The sequence below is a fragment of the Mustela lutreola genome, chromosome 7 (genome assembly GCF_030435805.1).
Source record: "Mustela lutreola isolate mMusLut2 chromosome 7, mMusLut2.pri, whole genome shotgun sequence".
NCBI classification, from domain to species: domain Eukaryota; kingdom Metazoa; phylum Chordata; class Mammalia; order Carnivora; family Mustelidae; genus Mustela; species Mustela lutreola.
This window is the reverse complement of record NC_081296.1, coordinates 67,566,347-67,586,488: the sequence shown is the minus strand read 5'-3', so window position 1 is coordinate 67,586,488 and position 20,142 is coordinate 67,566,347. Positions and strand designations below refer to the sequence as shown.

The 20,142-nt window shown below is 40.4% G+C and overlaps 1 protein-coding gene across 1 annotated transcript in view; it reads right to left on the bottom strand.

The window, feature by feature from the left end:
- Window positions 1-20,142, bottom strand: part of CHP1 (calcineurin like EF-hand protein 1) — a 48,423-nt gene that overhangs the window by 24,209 nt on the left and 4,072 nt on the right. Inside the window, exons 2-3 of the mRNA XM_059181211.1 lie at window positions 14,902-14,974; window positions 1,095-1,175 (exon numbers count right to left, since the gene is read on the bottom strand). Coding sequence (XP_059037194.1) covers window positions 1,095-1,175; window positions 14,902-14,974 — 154 coding nt within the window. The remainder of the gene's footprint in view (window positions 1-1,094; window positions 1,176-14,901; window positions 14,975-20,142) is intronic.

Genomic DNA, 20,142 nt, shown 5'->3' with positions numbered 1-20,142 from the left:
TGAAGGTGGTCAAAGGGAACAAACTTCCAGTTATAAGATGCGTAAGTTCTGGGGACATCACGTACAACATGGTGACAACATGTAATAATACCTCTAGTGCTGTCTATTTCAAAGTTGCTAAGAGAGTGGATTATAAGTTCTCATCATACAGAAACAGTAACTGTGTAAGGTGATAAATGCATTAACCTTATTGTGATACTCATTTCAAAATATATACATAAATAAAACCACTGTGCTATCTATATACCTTAAACTTACACAATATGACATTTCTCAATAAAGCTGGAAAAAAGAACAAAATACATAATATTTTATATTAGTATTACAGCAGCTGATTGGTGCTATAGGTGTAAATTACACACAGGATTTCAAAGACTTAATATTAAAACAAATGTAATATATTAAATATGTTGACTATATATTAAATAATATTTTAAATACATCAGATAATAAAATATATATTGACATAATTAACTTGCTTATTTTTTACTTTTTTTAATGTGGGTACTAGAAAATTTATAATCACGTATGTGACTTGATTATATTTTCACTGGCTGGAACACAGGGAGACAGAGAGTATACGCCAATGAGACAAAAGGTTAACGATGTAACAGTAGATGCATCTGGGTGAAAGACATACAGGAGTTCTTTGTATTTTCAATTTTAAAGATTTATTTATTTATTTATTTATTTGACAGAGAGAGAGAGAGAGAGAGATCACAAGTAGGCAGAGAGGCAGGCAGAGAGGGAGGAGGAAGCAGGCTCTCCACTGAGCAGAGAGCCCGATGTGGGACTCGATCCCAGGACCCTGGGATCATAGACCTGAGCTGAAGGCAGAGGCTTTAACCCACTGAGCCACCCAGGTGCCCCTGTATTTTCAATTTTAGCAACTTTTCTCTAAATTTGAAATTATAAACAGAGATTAAAGACAGAATTTTGAAAATAGGCTCATATACCTATTAGAAGAGATAGTCTAAAACAACCAAGTTAAGGATGTCCAATATAGTCAGAACAATTGTGGTCTAAAAGGGCCAAACCAATAACATTATTCCAAATTTGCCTCAGCAAGGAAGCCAACAACTGCAGAGACTCACCCCTCTGGAAAGAAGGCATTGATGATCCGGTCCCCCAATGGATTGATGGCAAGTTCCGGAATTCGCTGGAAATCTTCCCGGCTGCCAAGAGAATCACCTTGAGTTAGAGACTATTGGCCCTTAGCAGGAATTCATTCAGTCATGCAAGAGTACAACCTAGCAAGAATATTACCTCGTGGAATTTACTTCTTTGGCAAATTATACCAAAATAAGTGCAAAGAATAGCACTTTAGTAGCTGCCAAGTGTTTCTTGCACCAACTCAGGAGTGGAAGAAGCCAGATTCGACTATGCCACATTCCAGTGAATTCAGCACACAAGTTACGTCAATAAAACAACTAACAAGCAAATACTGAGCTGTCCCTGTAAATCATTCTTTGAACATTACCATTTTGTACTTAGTTACTAAGTTTGGAATGAACAGCAGCTCCAACTATCAACACCACAGAGCTTGTGTATAGTAGCAAAAATCCTGGACCCTTGCTAGAATCTACAACATCTATGAAATGCAAGGAATTCTTGGGCAGTGTCCAAGGAAAGAATGAAGTGTGACAACTAAGTGATTTCCATTACTTCCTTGCTCTGATTCTGGCCTTTTCTCCATTGCCTTCTACAGACCCAGACCACAGAAATATTTAAACCTTGATCCTGAAAGAGCAGTCATCCTCTCACAACTTGGAAGTTATGCTAAGATGAATATTATTAGCTGCCATTCGCTGTATACATACCATGTGCTGCTCTGTTTATACACATTATCTCATTTCTTTTTTTTTTTTTTTAAAGATTTTATTTATTTATTTGACAGAGAGAGATCACAAGTAGGCAGAGAGGCAGGCAGAGAGAGAGAGGGAAGCAGGCTCCCCGCTGAGCAGAGAGCCCGATGCGGGACTCGATCCCAGGACCCTGGGATCATGACCTGAGCCGAAGGCAGCGGCTTAACCCACTGAGCCACCCAGGCGCCCACATTATCTCATTTCTTTAGGCCAACATTTTATCTGTACTCTTTTCAAGTTGAGGAAACTGAGAGGCAGTGAGCTAAAGTGACTTGCCCAGTGCTATGAGCTAGTAAGTAGGAGAACTATGATTTAAGTCTAAATTTAAATTGAAGTCAAATACATGTTCTTTTTTCTAAAACAACAACAACAAAAACCCCACATTTCTGGGGCGCCTGGCTGGCTGAGTCAGTAGAGAGCATGCATGACTCTTGAGTTTGAGTCCCACATTAGGTGTAGAGATTACTTAAAAATAAAATCTTGATAAATAAAATAAAATGAAACAGAATAGAATAATAATAAAAACACAGGGTGCCTGGGTGGCTCGCTCAGTTGGTAAAGCATCTGCCTTTGACTAAAGTCATGATCTCAGGGTGCCAGGATGGAGTCCCCTATTTGCTCTCTGCTCGGTGGGGAGTCTGCTTCTTGCTCTCACTCTCCCTGTGTCCCCCAACCCCCTTGGTCCTCTCTCAAATAAATAAAATCATTAAAAAAAAAGCCACAGACTTCTTGGGTGCCTGCGAGGCCAAGTTGGTTAAGCAACCAACTTCAGGTCAGGTTATGATCCCAGGGTTGTGGGTTTCAGCTGTACCAGGCTCTGTACTCAGCAGGGCGTCTGCTCAAGGTTCCATTCCTCTCCTCTGACCCACTCCCCTTTATCTCTTTCACTCTCTCAAATAAATAAATAAATAAATAAATAAACTCTTTTTAAAAAGTTGTTCACTTATTTGAGAGAGAGAGAGAGAGCACACAGCAGTAGGGAGAGGGGCTGAGGGAAAAACAGACTCCCCACTTAGCCAGGAGCTCAACCTGGGGCTCGATCCCAGGATCCTGGGATCACAACCTGAGCTGAAGGCAGACACTCAGCTGACTGAGCCACTGGGACACCCCAATAAATAAAACACCACACATTTCTTTCCCATATCAAACATTCTGAAAGAAAGGTGCTCGCCCAAAAAATGTTCAATAAGGAATTTCTAAAAATTTCTTAGTTGATATTCAGTGCCAAGAATATAAAACTGTCTATAACATATCCATACTCCTCAAAAATATGGATGTCATGAAGGACAGAGAAGGCAGATTACTCCAGATCTCCCATCCAAGTACTAACCAGGCCCGACCCTGCTTAGCTTCCGAGATCAGACGAGATCGGGCGCGTTCAGGGTGGTATGGCCGTAGACAGATTACTCCAGATCATAGGAGACACACGGCTGAACTCAATGCATGATCTAGACTAGGAATAACATTGCCACAAAGGACATTACTGAGCTACGTAATTCCATACAGAATATATAATTATGTAATAGTATATAACTATATCAAAATACTAAATTTCTTGACTTTGACACAAGAATGTCACAATGAAGTCTGGGGCAAAATATTAACAATTGGCAAATCTAGATTTCAGGTATGTAGAAGTTTTTGTATTATTCTTGGAACTTCTCTATAAGTTTGAAATTAGTATTTCCAGATAAAAAGTAAAAAAAAGTAAAAAAAAAAACAAAAAACAAAAAACAAAACTCAAATAAGCCCCATTCTTGCCTTCAAGATGTTTACTATCAGAAGAGATAAAACTTATTCCTCTACCCACTTTGTACTAACTGCTAATGAAATACCCCTATTTTATCGAGAAGCCTTCAATACCATGTTTCTCTTAGAACGGTTTAACATTTAGATGGTGCTAAATTAACTGAAGAAGCTCATCTCCAGCACATCTGGTGGTGACACAGGTTGAAACTGACCTAGGGGAATAAATGCAGGGCTCTGGAACAGTAACTTTAAATTCTAATCTTCCTTGATCACTTAGGGTAATAATTTTTACATCAATTAATGAACCAAAAGAAGACACTGCTTAAGATGATAAAAGATAGGGTGCCTGGGTGGCTCAGTGGTTAAGCCGCTGCCTTCGGCTCGGGTCATGATCTCAGGGTCCTGGGATCGAGTCCCGCATCGGGCTCTCTGCTCAGCAGGGAGCCTGCTTCCTCCTCTCTCTCTCTCTGCCTGCCTCTCTGCCTACTTGTGATTTCTCTCTGTCAAATAAATAAATAAAAAAAATCTTTAAAAAAAAAAAAAAAAAAGATGATAAAAGATAAAGGAAGTTACAGAGGTCCTGATTATTTGATTCTACAAACATGTACTAAGTTCTAATTACATAACTTGTTCTGTAATACAAAGTCCAAGTTATCACCCAAAGTGGTTCCTCTTCCTTGACAGAAGTTAAGAAACAATAACTACTCCCTTTTAAAATGAAGATTAAGGCTCATTTGAATTGCACAGCCACATACCTCAGCTTAAAGTCTAACAAGCTAGAGTAATTTTAGCTGAGAAACAGCACAGTTTAAATACCATGTCTAATATCAGGCAGTGAGTACACAATCCAGCCTGAACTTCAGTCTCAAAAGGGATCTGGTCTTGGAATTCCAATGTCAGTAAGACCCAAAACCTGTCCTTTGACACTTTTTTTTTTTAACTCTACTCTTGGAATTTAGATTGTTTATACATACAGTTTTATAAGGCCAAGAGGAATACTGTTGATAGTATCAAGATTAAAATGAAAGAGTAAAAAACAATAGTTTGTAAACAGCTCAATAATACAGTTTGTTATTATTAGTTGTTCTATAGCAGAATGGAGATCACATGGGCAATTTTTTCTAAAACATAACTTAAATTTGTCCACTGACGCGAACCTAATAGAGAAAAATACATACTCTAAGCAGCCCACACATGGAAGATTTGTTCAAAATCTGTGTGTACTCATTAAAAAGCATGCCAATATTATATTGTATCTTACAGTATACCTGGGAAAATCTTCCTCAAAGATATTTTTTTCCCTCAAAGATATTTTAAGAAAAGATATTATAACTGGAAGTAGGCAAGTCTGAGCATAGAATCATATATAACAGCATTCTTTTTTTAAAAAGAGTTTTATTTATTTATTTGGCAGAGAGAGAGAGAGAGAGATCACAAGGAGGCAGAGAGGCAGGCAAAGGGAGAGGGGGAAGCAGGCTCCCTGCTGAGCAGAGAGCCTGATTTTGGGGGTGGGAGGCTCAGGGGCTCGGGTGTCCCCAGGACCCTGAGACCATGACCTTAGCCAAAGGCAGAGGCTTAACCCATTGAGCCACCCAGGCGCCCAATATAACAGCATTCTTTGTGGCTAAGAAATTCCCAGTGAAGAGTGGTTTTCCATACCCTCAGAAAGAAAAGGCTGTTTGAGAGACTTTTAGTAACCAGGAGGGCCAGTCCTCTACACTGATCTTCAGTATGCAGGTTCCTTCTCTGACTGGAAAATCAGCCTCAGTTAACTGTTTATATTTCAAGCCCCAGGGTCGATGGTGAGATGACTTATACATAATGAGGACATTAAAATCTGTTAAAATGACATACTTGAGGGGAATACTGAACTAAAAAAAGTGTTTCATATTTAAGTAATAAAATAGAAATAAATAACTTATTATTTAGATTCAACACTGAAATAATTTCCATTATCTGAAGCGTTTAATTAATAGTTTATTTATATTTTTTTGTAATCTCTATACCCAACGTGGGGCTCAAACTCACAACCCCAAGATCAAAAGTCACATGTTCTTCCAACTCAGCCAGCCAGGCACCCCCTTCTAATTAATATTCTAAATTAAATCAGTAATAGAATTTTGTTATTATCTTGATAATAGAATCATGGAAGTGTCCACAGGTGCCAAATCATGTCTCTGCTAATTGTTTTAGCATTCCAGGGCCAGACCCATTAGCTACAAGGCTGTATGTGACTTTTGGTTGAACATGGTGGGCACAAACACACTGACCTTCTCTCATTCTCTAAAACTGCCTGAAAAGTCAGCAGAAACATACACATGGAACATATCCCTGACATAAACAACCAGGGTGGGAGCAGTGAACTAGTAAACAAGGGATTGTGCCAAATTCTGGAAGTCAGAAAATCAATGCAAATGTATTGACAAGTAAGTCAGAGTAGAGGGCCCATGAGAAGGCTGCAGGGGAGCGGAGAGCCATTTTGTCCTGCAGAAGCTCAGCAAGGCACCATACTCAGAGGTGCCAGGTAAATGAATGAACTCATTCAGGGTAATGAGTTAAAGGAATTTTTAAAGAACAGTCCAGGTGCCCACTGCTGCTAGTCCCCATCCTAAGAATATAAAACCATTTGTCCCCAGGAGAAAAATGAAGGGTCATGGAGAGAAATGGAAAGTCCTACCTGGGTAGGGCTGCAACCAAATATGGGAAGTTGGCTTTGGAGGAACACAGTCCTTTTATTTGGGGGAAGAGGGCCACAAATCTGTCCCTTTGCTCCTTGACCACATACCCTAAAGTGAAGTCTACCAACTTACTGGCCCTGCTCAGAGAACAGAGGGCTTGAAGTCAGCCTTTCCATCCAGGAAAGACCTGTGGAGAAACCAATCACAAATAAATCCATGCCAGTTTTCTACAGTACTTCATGCAGGTGTTTTCATAAATATGAATGGACAACCAAAGCTCACCAGATACTATGGAAAAATTAATAGCATAAAAGAGTAGAATCAGGGACGCCTGGGTGGCTCAGTTGGTTAAGCAGCTGCCTTCGGCTCAGGTCATGATCCCAGCGCCCTGGGATCCAGTCCCACATTGGGCTCCTTGCTCGGCAGGGAGCCTGCTTTTCCCTCTGCCTCTGCCTGCCTCTCGGTCTGCCTGTGCTCGCTCTCTCTCCCTCCCTCTATCCCTGACAAATAAATAAATAAAATCTTTAAAAAAAAAAAAAAAAGAGTAGAATCAAGAAGAATAGAGATAATGATGATTCAGGGAACACTGAAAGTTCTGAAAGATTCTTTTTTCCTTTATTTATTTGACACAGAGAAAGAGAGAGAGCACAAGTAGGCAGAGCAACAAGCAGAGGGAGAGGGAGAAGCAGGCTCTCTGCTGAGTAGTGAGCCCTATGTGGGGTTTGATCCCAGGACCCTAGGGTCACGAAGGACCCTGGGATCATGACCTGAGCCAAAGGCAGCCATTTTACCGACTGAGCCACCCCGGGGCCCCTGAAAGATTCTAATAAGGAGCCCAAAACACATTTGATACATTTTTACATCTGTAAAGCAAAAATAAGCTACTATGAGAGAAGAGAGGTCAGAGAACAAGAAAGGTTCTCAGAAGTTAAAAAATAAGGCTGTGGACTAATAAGTAAGTTCATCAAAAGAACTGAAAAACAAATGCAAGGATTTCTTTCAGAAAGCAAAGGAAAAAGTCAAACAGGAAATATGAGTGAAAAGCTGAGTCTTGATGCTGCAATAACCAGCCAACAGATATCCCATAAAGATCAAAAAAGAGGCGCGCCTGGGTGGCTTAGTTAGTTAAGCAGCTGCCTTCGGCTCAGGACATGATTCCAGAGTCCCAGGATCGAGCCCCACATTGGACTCTCCACTCAGTGGGGTGTCTCCTCCCCCACCAACGGTCTCTCTGTCTCTTACTGTCTCTTAAATAAATAAATAAATAAAATCTTTTAAAAAAATTAAAAAAAAAAAAAAGATCAATAAAGAAAGGAGGGAAATAATAAAAGAAATAACAGAAGAAAACTTCCCAGCTAAGGGACATATTTTTAGATTAAGAATGTTCATCTAGGGCGCCTGGGTGACTCAGTGGGTTAAGCCGCTGCCTTCGGCTCAGGTCATGATCTCAGGGTCCTGGGATCGAGTCCCACATCGGGCTCTCTGCTCAGCAGGGAGCCTGCTTCCCGCTCTCTCTCTCTCTCTCTCTGCCAGTCTCTCTACCTACCTGTGATCTCTTTCTGTCAAATAAATAAATCAAATCTTTAAAAAAAAAAAAAAAATGTTCATCTAGGGGCGTCCGGGTGGTTCAGTGGGTTAAAGCCTCTGCCTTCAGCTCAGGTCATGATCCTGGGGTCCTGGGATGGAGCCCCACATTGGGCTCTCTGCTCAGTGGGGAGCCTACTTCCCTGCCTCTCTCTCTGCCTGCCTCTCTGCCTACTTGTGATCTCTGTCTGTCAAATAAATAAAATCTTAAAAAAAAAAAAAAAAGAATGTTCATCTAATACTGAGCAATGAATAATGAAAAGTAAAGGTATGCCTTTGTGAAGTTTCAGAACATCAAAAGGAGATTATTTGAAGGTTTCAGAGAGGGAAAAAAAAATAGATTATCTATGGGGCGCCTGGGTGGCTCAGTGGGTTAAAGCCTCTGCCTTCGGCTCAGGTCATGATCCCACGGTCCTGAGATCGGGCCCACATCGGGCTCTCTGCTCCGTGGGGAGCCTGCTTCCTCCAATCTCTCTCTCTGTCTGCCTCTCTGCCTACTTGTGATATCTGTCAAATAAATAAATAAAATATTTTTAAAAAGAGATTATCTACTATAAGAGTTAGAATTACACTGGGATCATGGTTCTCTCAGGGAAGCTTCATTCTGGAATGACTGATACCAGTGTATACAAAGCAAGCACTTGTCTGGGACGCTGAAATCATCTGTCCTCTGGGTAAAGTTAAACAAGAAAGTGAACCTCAAAAGCACTCAGTGTTTAAGCAGATAAATGGCTCCCATTCAGGACTCAAGCTCCTGAAATTTACAGGTAATGTTTTTTTGAGCGATATGTAACAACATAGCCAACTGGCATTTCTCAGTAATAAGTACTTGCAGATGTTAGTTTCTTTGCACTATCCCCTGTAGTCAACTTAACCTGCATGATTTAATATCCAGAAATATTTTTCATCATGGTATTACTTGAGAAAAAATATTATCTGACAAACAGTCGATGTTAAAAGTGCTCAATAAGATATTTTTCAAGTAAACTTTTACTGAGGTATAATATACACACAGAAAAGAGCACACATCACAAGTATTTGGCATGACGAGTTGTAACCCAGTTAAGATTATAACTAGTCCCCAAATCAGGAAACAGATTATGATCTATATCCAGATACCTCCTTCCTGCTCCTTTTGTCTCTACCTGCTCCCCTCCACAAAGGGTAATCATTATGCTGACTTTTAACCCATACATTACATCAGTACAGATGTTTTTCTTTTTCTTTTTCTTTTTTTTTTTTTAAGATTTTATTTATTTGACAGACAGAGAGAGATCCCAAGTAGACATAGAGGCAAGCAGAGAGAGAGAGAGGTGGAAGCAGGCTCCCCTGCTGAGCAGGGAACCCAATGTGGGGCTCAATCCCAGGACTCCAGGATCATGACCTGAGCAGAAGGCAGAGGCTTTTACCCACTGAGCCACCCAGGCGCCCCCAGAAGATGCTTTTCTTAAATATATATTTATTTGAGAGAGAGTGAGAGAACTCGTGAGCCAGCAGGAGAGGAGCAGGGGGAGAGGGGACAGAGGAAGAAGCAGACTCCTTCCACCTATGTTAAGTCTCAATCCCAAGGAACCTGGGATCACAACCTGAGCCAAAGGCAGACACTTAACTGAGACACCCAGATGCCCCAGTACAGAAGATACTTAAACAAAAGAAATCATCTTTGTATTCAGATGCTGACAAGATTCTCATCTAGATCTCATCTAAAAAGGACCACTGCAAGACCCTTTATAAGATAGATGCCCAGGGCACCTAGGTGGCTCAGTTGGTTAATCAACTGCCTTCGGCTTGGGTCATGATCCCAGGGTCCTGTATCCAGTACCATATGGGGCTCCCTGCTCACTGGGGAGTCTGCTTCTCCCCCTCTCTCTGTGTGCTCTCTTTCTCTCTCAAATAAATAAATAAACAAATAAACCTTAAAAAACAAAAACAAAAACAAAAACAAAAACAAAAACAGACAGATGCCCATTTCAAGAAGATCAATTTCAATAGCAGCGGTAGAAACATTTTACCCAAATAATAGCATCTGAAGAAAATAAGATTTGTGAGGTTACAGTACATTTTTATGTTCATGAAATACCAATCTGGAAGAGGACCCATATAAAAAGAAAGTCTATAGAAAAACTGCAAATAATTTCACATATACTGTTTACAGTATTCCCCTCTTGAAGTGGCCCAATTCATTTGAGCATATTAAAGATGCCAGGAAATGCCATAAAAAAGCCTGTTAAACCTTGCCCACAAAGCTCTGCATAAAGCTTAATTGGTAATTTTCTTCTTCTTCTTCTTTTTTTTTTTTTAAAGATTTTATTTATTTATTGGACAGAGAGATCACAAGTAGGCAGAGAGGCAGGCAGAGAGAGAGGAGGAAACAGGCTCCCCGCTGAGCAGAGAGCCCAATGCAGGCTGGATCCCAGCACCCTGGGATCATGACCTGAGCCGAAGGCAGAGGCTTAACCCTCTGAGCCACCCAGGCGCCCCTTTTTTCTTCTTTTTATAAACACCTATTGGTAGACCAAAAAACTAGTGTCCTATTAAACATACTTTGGGGCAAATCTCTGAAAGCACTTTGGAGCAGCTCCATTTCTAGCCAAAGCCTTCCATAGTTTCTGCTGTATGTTCCCTCTGGGAATGACACTACAAAGGAATACAAATGCAGTGGAGGGTACTTGGTAGCCTCTTGCTCTGCAGATCTGGCTTCAGGCCCAGACATGGGTCATCATAGAAGGGTAAAGTGAAGAAAATGTAAAAAGGAAATGATTTCTGCTAAAAAGCCTTCTTAAGAAAGTGGGGCCTGTTCCAGTCAACAAAAGATTGGTCACTTGCATTTGGCTAAGCACCCTAATGGGTTCTGGAAAGGTCACGACAGGACTTGAGCTGGGTTTGGCAGTAAAGGCTACAAGGAGCTATATCATACTGTACTATAGAAGATTTTGGAGTCCAGCAGTTCTCTAAGGTTGGAAGGAGTAGGAGAGAAGACACTGTTGGCTAAGGAAGAGGGTAAGACAATCTAACAAACGGCCAGAGGCAGAGATGGCTGTTGTCAGGAAGCAAAACCAGAGCTGAAATCCCAATAGTGGGTGATCCAACAAAATGATTTACATATAACATGCTCATTGTTTACTGTGTAGTACAATGGGATAATTTCTTCTTGTTCTCAAGGTGGCCTGGAGCTTCCCTCGAGTTTGAATCCACACCACTTGGAGATCAAAGCACACATTTAGGACCTAGTGCTTTGTAAAGCTGAGTATGGAAACATCAGTTAGATCCAGGTAGCTATGAAATAAAAAATTATCTCATCACTTTCCACCACCTCATCCCCAAGAATGTGTAGAAACAAGTGCTGAGAACGGTGCCTAGCACATCACAGATAGTCAATAAATACCTATCAAATGAGTCAATTAGCCCACTGGCTTTCCATTAAGTATGAGAGAGTGTTTTAGGTACTGAGCAAATCTTAGCTATATATTTTTTTAAAGATATTATTTATTTCAATCTCAAGTAGGTGGAGAGGCAGGCAGAATGAGAGAGAGAGAGAGAGAGAGGAGGAAGCAGGCTCCCCACTGAGCAGACAGCCCGACTCGAGGCTCGATCCTAGGATCCTGAGATCATGACCTGAGCCGAAGGCAGAGGTTCAACCCACTGAGCCATCCAGGTGTCCCAAATCTTAGCTACATTTTAATCAACAAGTAAATACCAGCTGACACCTACAAAGTTTTCATCCTTTCTAAGAGACAGCTCCTTTTATAAGAGTCTTTCCAATGTTTTTCAGCAAATAATGAAAGTGATACACACACACACACACACACACAACTTACACAGCACTGTTTCCACAAAGAAAAGGACTCAAAATGAATGTGAATTCTGTATCTTTACTCAGTGATTAAATCTGAATTTATGAGGAAGATGTAACCCCAAACTCAAATAAATTATTCAAGTATTAGAACTGAAAGGGAAAAAAAAAGATTTCTGGGCACCTGGCTCGCGGAGGCTAGAGAGCAAGGGACTCTTGATGTCAGGGTTGTGAGTTTGAGCCCCACAATGGGTATAGAGATTAGTTAAAAATAAAACCTTAAAAAATAAGATTTCTAGTATGATTTTTCTTTTCTTTTTAAAAAGATTTTATTTATTTGAGAGAGAAAGCAGGTGCAAGTGGAGGGAGAAGCGGAGGGGGAGGGACAAGCAGACTCCAAGCTGAGCCAGGAGCCAGAGGCAGGGCTTGATCTCATGACCTGAGCCAAAATTAAGAGTCGGTCATTAAACCTAATGAGTCACCCTACACCCCTGATTTATTTTTTCTAGTGCAAATCTACAGAGTCTCTTCAACAAATGGTACTGGGATAGGTAGATATCCAAGTGCAAAAAAAAAAAAAAGTTTGACTTTAACTGCATACTGTGTACATATACATATACAACACACATATATATAATATATATGTATACATATACATGTATACATATATAATACATGTATGTGTATATATATATAGTACATTTAGAGTATGCATATTAAAGTACATATATAGTACATATATAAAATTTGACTTTAATCTAACACCATATATGTAGTACATGTATATACACACAAAATAACTCAAAATGAGTCAAAGACCTAAATAGAAGAGCTAAAACTATACAATTCTTAGAAGAAAACATTGGGGGTAAATCTTCATGACCTTGGATTTGGCAATGGTTTCTTAGATATGACACCAAAAGCATACAGCCCAAAAAAGAAATTAGATAAATTATACTTCATCGAAATTTAAAACTTTTGTGCTTCAAAGAAAACCACAAAGAGAGTGAAAAGACTATGCACAGGAGAAAACATTTGCAAATCATGTACTTCACTAGGATCTAATATCTGGAATATAGGAAGAACTCTTACAGCTCAACAAAAAGACAAACCAATTAGAAAATAGGCAAAGGACTCAAACAGGCATTTCTCTGAAGAAGATATACAAATGATCAAGCATGAAAAGATGCTCAGTATCAAGAGCCAGCAGGGAACTGCTAATCAAAACCACAATGATATTATCATTCACACCCATCAGTATAGTTAGTATCAAAAGACAGTCAGTGTTGGTGAGAATGTGGAGAAGTATGAACTCTCAATATATCGCAGGTAGGAATGTAAAACAGTGCAGCCTCTGTGGAAAACAATTTGGTGTTCTTCAATAAATTAAGCATAAAATTACCATAGGACACACAATATTACTCCTAAGTATAAGTTCAACGAGAATTAAAACATATGTCCACACAAAAATGTTCCAAGTGCCCATCAACTTATCAGCGGATAAACAAAACATGGTATATGCATATAATGGAATATTATTCAGCCATAAAAAGGAATGAGGTACTGGTATATGCTATATTGTTGAAGAACCTTGAAAACACCATGTTAAACGAAAGAAGACAGTCACAGAAGGCCACCTACTATATGATTCCATTTATATGAAATGCCCAGAGAGAGAATAAAGTAGATTAGTGGTTGTCCCTGCCCCTGAAATAGGAAATGACTGCTTACTGGGTACAAGATTTCCATCTGGGGACATGAAGATGTTCTGTAACTAGACAGCAGTGATGGTTATACAACATTGTGAATGCACTTAATGTCAATGAATTGTATATTTTAAAATGGTAAATTTTATATTATATGTATTTGTCTCAATATAAAAAAGAAGAGAAAGCACCCAGTGTGGTCTTTGCACATGGTAGGTATTCCAGTTGTTGACGTTAATGACTACATAGCATGGTTTGAGTCCATCCCAGCTTCTAGTGAGAGCAGATTTTGCCCTGCACAAACATGGCCCTATGGATTTACCAGCATTCTCTAGCTACTCTGCCTGCGGATCATGCACAAAGGCTTAGCAACTATACTCCTTCCCCCTTTAGACCATATTCCACTACTGTGCTAGAAGCCTTCAAAGAATTCCTAGACCACTTCTTGCTTCCTGCCAGCCACTAGAAAAGCTGACAGCTTCGTTCTCTATTACTTAGTTAAAGCTGAGCTTGCCACTGAGAGTTAGGGTGGGAGGTGACAGTAAGGAGATATTTAATTGGACAATGGTAAGACAATTACAAATTCAAAATGGTACAAAATCCCATTATTCTGAAATCATATAATTAACTCTAGAGCAGAGATTCTCAATGTTGGCATGTTGGATATTTAGGGAAGAATAAATTCTTTGTTGGGGGGGAGCGCGCCTATCCTGTCTATTATAGCACATTTAGCCACATTCCTGACCACCACACACCAGACATCAACGTTACGCCCCAATCCTGAGAACTGAAAACGTCTCTAGATATTTTGTTGCCTAGGAGCAAAAGAGCCGTCAATTGAGAACTACTGCTCTAGACTAAACCATTGAACATCTTATCTAACATTTACATATACAAAGTGGTGCACCTTAGGGTTATGGGGCTGGTTGGGAAATGAGGAGAGGGCAAAACAATCTGGACTACCTTGGACTGCCCTGGATCGACTTCCTGAAGGCTAACATGTCTGGGAAGGGGCCATGGGAAAACTCAAGCAGAGAAAGCTGAAAAATCTTTTTTTTTTTTTAATTTTTTTTTAAGATTTTATTTATTTATTTGACAGACAGAGATTACAAGTAGGCAGAGAGGCAGGCAGAGAGAGAGGAGGAAGCAGGCTCCCTGCTGAGCAGAGAGCCCAATGTGGGGCTCGATCCCAGGACTCTTAGATCATGACCTGAGCCAAAGGCAGAGGCTTTAACCCACTGAGCCACCCAGGCGCCCCAGAAAGCTGAAAAATCTTAAAAGGACGTTCCTAGGACCAGAACAATGGCCACCCAAACTAAGAGGAGTTAAGAGTAAGGCACAAAGCACCTGGTGACCAATGTAATGCCATTCTTCTGCTTATTTAACTCCCTGGTGAATGCATGACTCTCGAAGACAGTGAAGAACTGGTCCCTGCCCTTTGCACTCTAGATGCCTATCACCTGTGCCCTGGGGATAAAGGCGCCTGTTCAGATACTGCCCAAAAAATAAAGACGGCAACTGCCTACCTGAGAGTCCCGTTTTCTCCTTTGTCCAGGCTGGTGAATCGGCTGTAGAGGCGGGTGATCTGACTGTGGGAAACTGAAGAGCACAAAATTAGTCCCAGTTGGCAAAGTCACCCTCTACTTGAAATGAACTTGAGTCTGGCCCTTCAGAAGTCAACTGCCTTTCTGGTCCCAGCCCACCATACACTTCAAAGAGAGTAAAATGGGGAGTTGTCTCAACTCTCACTCATTTCTAGAGTGTCAAAACATAAATTTTAAAAGCTAACGAAAGGAGTTAGAAAATAAGTAAATTAAGAGCAATCAAAATGGACTCTCAGGGATGAAGTCTGGGCTTCATCAGGACTATACACTAAATGTCAAGTGGTTAAGATTTAGCAAAACAAAACCAAATTTAGTTTAAAAGGAAATTGTGAAACTTTAACCTTTTTACTCTTTACACCTTTTCACATGACTTAGAGGCTATTAACTGTATGCTCTGATTAAAAACACATACCTATTAATCAGTTTGAGGTTTCAGGCTGGCAATGCCAGGTTGGTTAACTTGTACTTAAAGACTGGGGCAGATTCAATTTTTATTTTATTTTTTAAAGATTTTATTTTTAAGTAATCTCTATACCCATCGTGGGGCTTGAACTTAGAAAGTCCCAAGCTCCATCAACTGAGCCAGCCAGGTGCCCTGGGACAGATTCTGTTTTTATAAAATCTGGTTTGTGAACACCTGGGTGATTCAGTGGAAATCTGGTTTGCTCCTGCACCAAGCTGTAGTGGCTTTTCTCTTCCCTCAGAACTGACATTTAAGTAAAAGATCACAGGGTCAGGTCAGTTTCTTTTCTGTGACTGCAGGAGCTCCACTGAGCTCCCTAACCCAGAAGCAAATTAGGCAATTTGTAAAAGATCAGGTTATCAAGAGATAATATCTACAAGGAAGCTATTTTCCTCCTAATTTTTTTTTTTAATTTTTAAAGATTATTTATTTATTTATTTGACAGAGCAAGAGAGGGAACACAAGCAGAGTGGGAGAGGGAGAAGGGGGCTCCCCGCTGAGCAGGAAGCCTGATGCGGGTCTCTGATCCCAGAACCGCGCAATCACGACCTGGGCGGAAGGTAGAGGTTTAACAACTGAGCAACCCAGTTGCTAATTTTTTTAACTCAAGCATAAGCTGGCAATTAAAATGAAGTAATAACAGGCAGGTACACAGTAAGAATTTGAAAATGCATAAAGAAATTTCTGGGCAGTAGTTTAGTTTCCTGGCTGATGGGAAGTAGGAGGGAGAAAAAGGACAGTTATCAAAGGGGAAAAGACAGGAACCAAAAAGGGTGTGGTAAGTGTGGACTTTGTCCTAGGCTGTACCTTCAGGGGTTTAAAAGGGATGGCTGAAGGCAGGCTGACAGTAGCCCTCCTCCCTCAGCTCAACAAAATCTACTTGCACTTTTAGGAACAATGGGACAAAGTAAACCGGGGCACAGCGGGAGAAGCAGGAAGTGAATGGCCTGGAGCTAGGATGAGAAGGCACGCTAGAGGCAGCAGTGAATTCTTCAGCATCAGATTTCACCCCAAGCTGGGCTGTGGGTACTAGCTCTCCAAAGAGCGCAGAGAAGAATCAGTCCCAGCCAGCACAACACCAGCCCAGAGCCTGCAGGTGCCAGGCACGGAGGAGGTAGCTGGGGACCCATTGCCAACCCGTGCTCTCTGGTGGGGGTCAGGTAACAGACTGATCCCATTCATGGCACCACCGCCTGCCTACTCAGTGAGGGGTGAACGAAAAGGGCTGCGGAGAGAACTCTGTGAGGCCAGGAGAGGAAAGCACTTGGCAGAGCGTCTGGTACAGGGTAAACACTCCAGGTTAACCATTCGCATCACCATCCTCACATTGTGAGCCTGGGTACAGTTTCACTGTTGCATTAATTAATCTTCACCTCTCTCCTCTCTGGCAGCTACAGCCATTTTCTTCAGGAACCTGACCTGTTTACCCTGGCTCTGGCCTCTGGCCTCAAAGGATGCTCTAGAACTAAAGGTCCCTTTAGTTTAACAAAAATAAGTCAGTTAAAGAATGACTAACTTTTCCAAAAGATTTTCTGAAAGAACAAAACTTGTTCACAATCTCAACACTACTGTTTTTCATTTCTTATACAAAGAAATGTATATAACCATTCAATACGACCCACTTGGACACTTTCCATAGTTGGAATACCTTCTCATTCATTCACTCATAATTTTTCTGTGTTGCTTTGGAGTCCTTCTTAATAACTGCAGAATATTTAGTCCACTGGGTCAGTTTTTAGTACCTAGACTATTACATACTTCAGATTACTTTCCTTTTAACAGGAAAACATTAAATTGTATTTCTATTTATACTAGGTTGTTTTTCAAAAATATTTTATTTTTAAGGAATCTCTACACCCAACATGGGACTCAAATTCACAACCCTGCAAGAGTTGCATGCTCTATGGACTAAGACAGCCAGGCACCCCTTTTTTGCAATTTGAGAAAATAATCCACACACATTGTAAAAACACAGATAGTACAAAAGCGTACACAATGAATAGTCTCCCTAACAACCAAGTTCCCCAGTTTCCCTTGCCAGAAGCAAACACTATTACCAGTTTTTTGTGAATCCTTCAAGAAATTCTATATATATTTATGTATGTATAGCTACTGATACAATCTTGAAACTGGCAGGAATTTTGTCGTCTAGTCCAACCCCCTTCAACTAACAAATGAGCCGTCAGACATCTTTCTAATAGATTATCTCAAAGAACACCTTAAAGTATGATTCTAAAAAGTCCCTTACCAAATACTGGTATGATATTATATCCCATATTTCAGAAAAAAGATCAGCTTATGCCTGATATCCTTAAAAATATGGAATGCTTGGGGAACTTGGGTGGCTAAATCCATTAAGAGTCTCCTGGTTTTAGCTCAGGTCATCACCTCATGGGTTATGGGACAGAGCCCAGCATCAGACTCCAAACTGGGGGGGCGGGGCATCTGCTTGAAGATTCTCTCCCTCTGCACACCCACCCCCCATGCTCATGCACACTCCCCCTCTCTGTCTCTCAAATAAATAAATTAATCTTTTGGAAACCACATGGAATGCTTCACAAATTTTCATGAACCATAAGCCTGCTATCTTCCAGGCAGAAGGGGGCTATATGGAAACAGTAGAGAAATGTACAACCAAATGTCAACTTTTAATATAACTCGATATGGTTAAATCTCAATCTATGTCCTAAACTTCAGAATTTATTCTTTTTTAAAGATTTTACTTATTTATTTAATTTGAGAGAGAGAGGGAGAGAGAGAATGAGAGAAAACATGAGCAGAGGCAGATGGAGAGGGAGACACAGACTTCCCTGCTGAGCCCAAGGTGGAACTCGATCCCAAGACCCTGGGATAATGACCTGAGCTGAAGGCAGCCACTTAATCAACTAAGCCACCCAGGCATCCCCAGAACTAATGTTTATTAAGAAGAACGAGGAGAAAGGAGGAAGAGGAAGAGGAAAGCAAGCTTCAATTTAGGTGCCAAATCCACCATGACAAGAATATAAAGCAATCTCCAAGGTGCAGAGCTCACAGCAACTTCAAAGTGCAGAAAGATATTGGAACTGCCACAAGAGAAGGCCAGAAGGTTTCCAGTAAACTAGTCTCACCAGAAGGCACTAGGCTAACAGGATCGGTGCCCCAAACCTGCACCAATTCTTGGTAACCGAAAGGAAGTCTCTGGAGTTGACCTCTCCAAAAAGGGTGTGGACCTGGTCAAGTATTGAATGAAGCTATATTTTTCTCCACTAATGGGCAAATAATTATTTTATACTGTTGGAAGATTACTTGAAAGACTCTGCCAATCAGACTACAGAACTCTCTATCATGAGGCCTCATGCTCAGAGGACAAAGGCATTTCTTTTTTTTTCTTTTAAAGATTTTATTTATTTATTTGACAGACAGAGATCACAAGTAGGCAGAGAGGCAGGCAGAGAGAGAGAGAGAGAGAGAGAGAGAAGCAGGCTTCCTGCGGAGCAGAGAGCCCGATGCAGGGCTCCATCCCAGGACCCTGAGATCATGACCTGAGCCGAAGGCAGCAGCCCAAACCACTGAGCCACCCAGGCGCCCCGACAAAGGCATTTCAGAGAAGTACCAAGGACTTGGTAGGAATGACAAAGGGAAGAATAAAATGAAAAGGGAGTAAGAGAAAAGTTATTTTCCCCTTACCATTATCTTAAATCTTAACACAGAACAGACTGATAACCTAGGTAAAGCATACTAGTACAGCCAAAGGTAACTCCAGATAAAAGATTGAGAAGTTGAAGCCTGAATCCCAACCATTCCACACTCCAACACTTTCAGTTTCCCTTGACAGCCGGCTTCAAGAGCTGGCCTACTCTCTAAGGGAACCTATAGATTAAGAGACTTAAAAGATACTAAAGCAACAACAACAAACCACCTTGTTCTAATAGGGGAAATTTGAATATGGACTAAATGGTAGATAATACTTTTAAATTACTGTCAATTTTCATAGGTGTGATAGAGTACTGAGGTTAAGTAGGGAAATAAAACCCTTATTCTCAGGAGATACATGCAGAAATACTTAGAGGCAAAGTGTTCTGTCACCTGCCTTTTAAATGGTTCACCAAAAGATAAATAGATATACACATATAAATAGATAAAGCAAATACACAGCTAAAGCTATATATATTTATCTATATGTAGATAAAGCAAGACGTTAACTGCTGAATTGAGGTGAAAAGTATATGGATATTACACTACTTTAACTTTTTTGTGCATTTTAAATCTTTCATAGTAAGTTGGGAGGAAAAGTACATAGCTTTACAAAATCCCTTAACCCCAAACCAGCTAAAGGTGTTAGTTATATGTGATTTCCTATGCCAGAAGATAGCACCTTCAGGCAACATGGCTTGGCAGGTGAAGGGGTTCTTGCATTTTGAGATATTTTATTCTCAAGCAATTGCCTTTGCCAGGCTTGTGTTCTTTGTTGAAACCAAAGAAAAAAACCCACTATTCTATCATCACTATACCTTCTCAAACAAAACCTCACCAGCCTATAAAACTTACTTCCTAAACCTGTTTAACACCACCCCCATACCACATGACACACACCAGAACTAGAGACTAAAAGTAAATGAATGTAAAAAATAATAATTAAATTAAAGGGCATTTATTATTACTCCACTAGCTTGAATTGTTTCTCACAGATTAAATGACTATTTAAAAAAAAATGGTTTTAA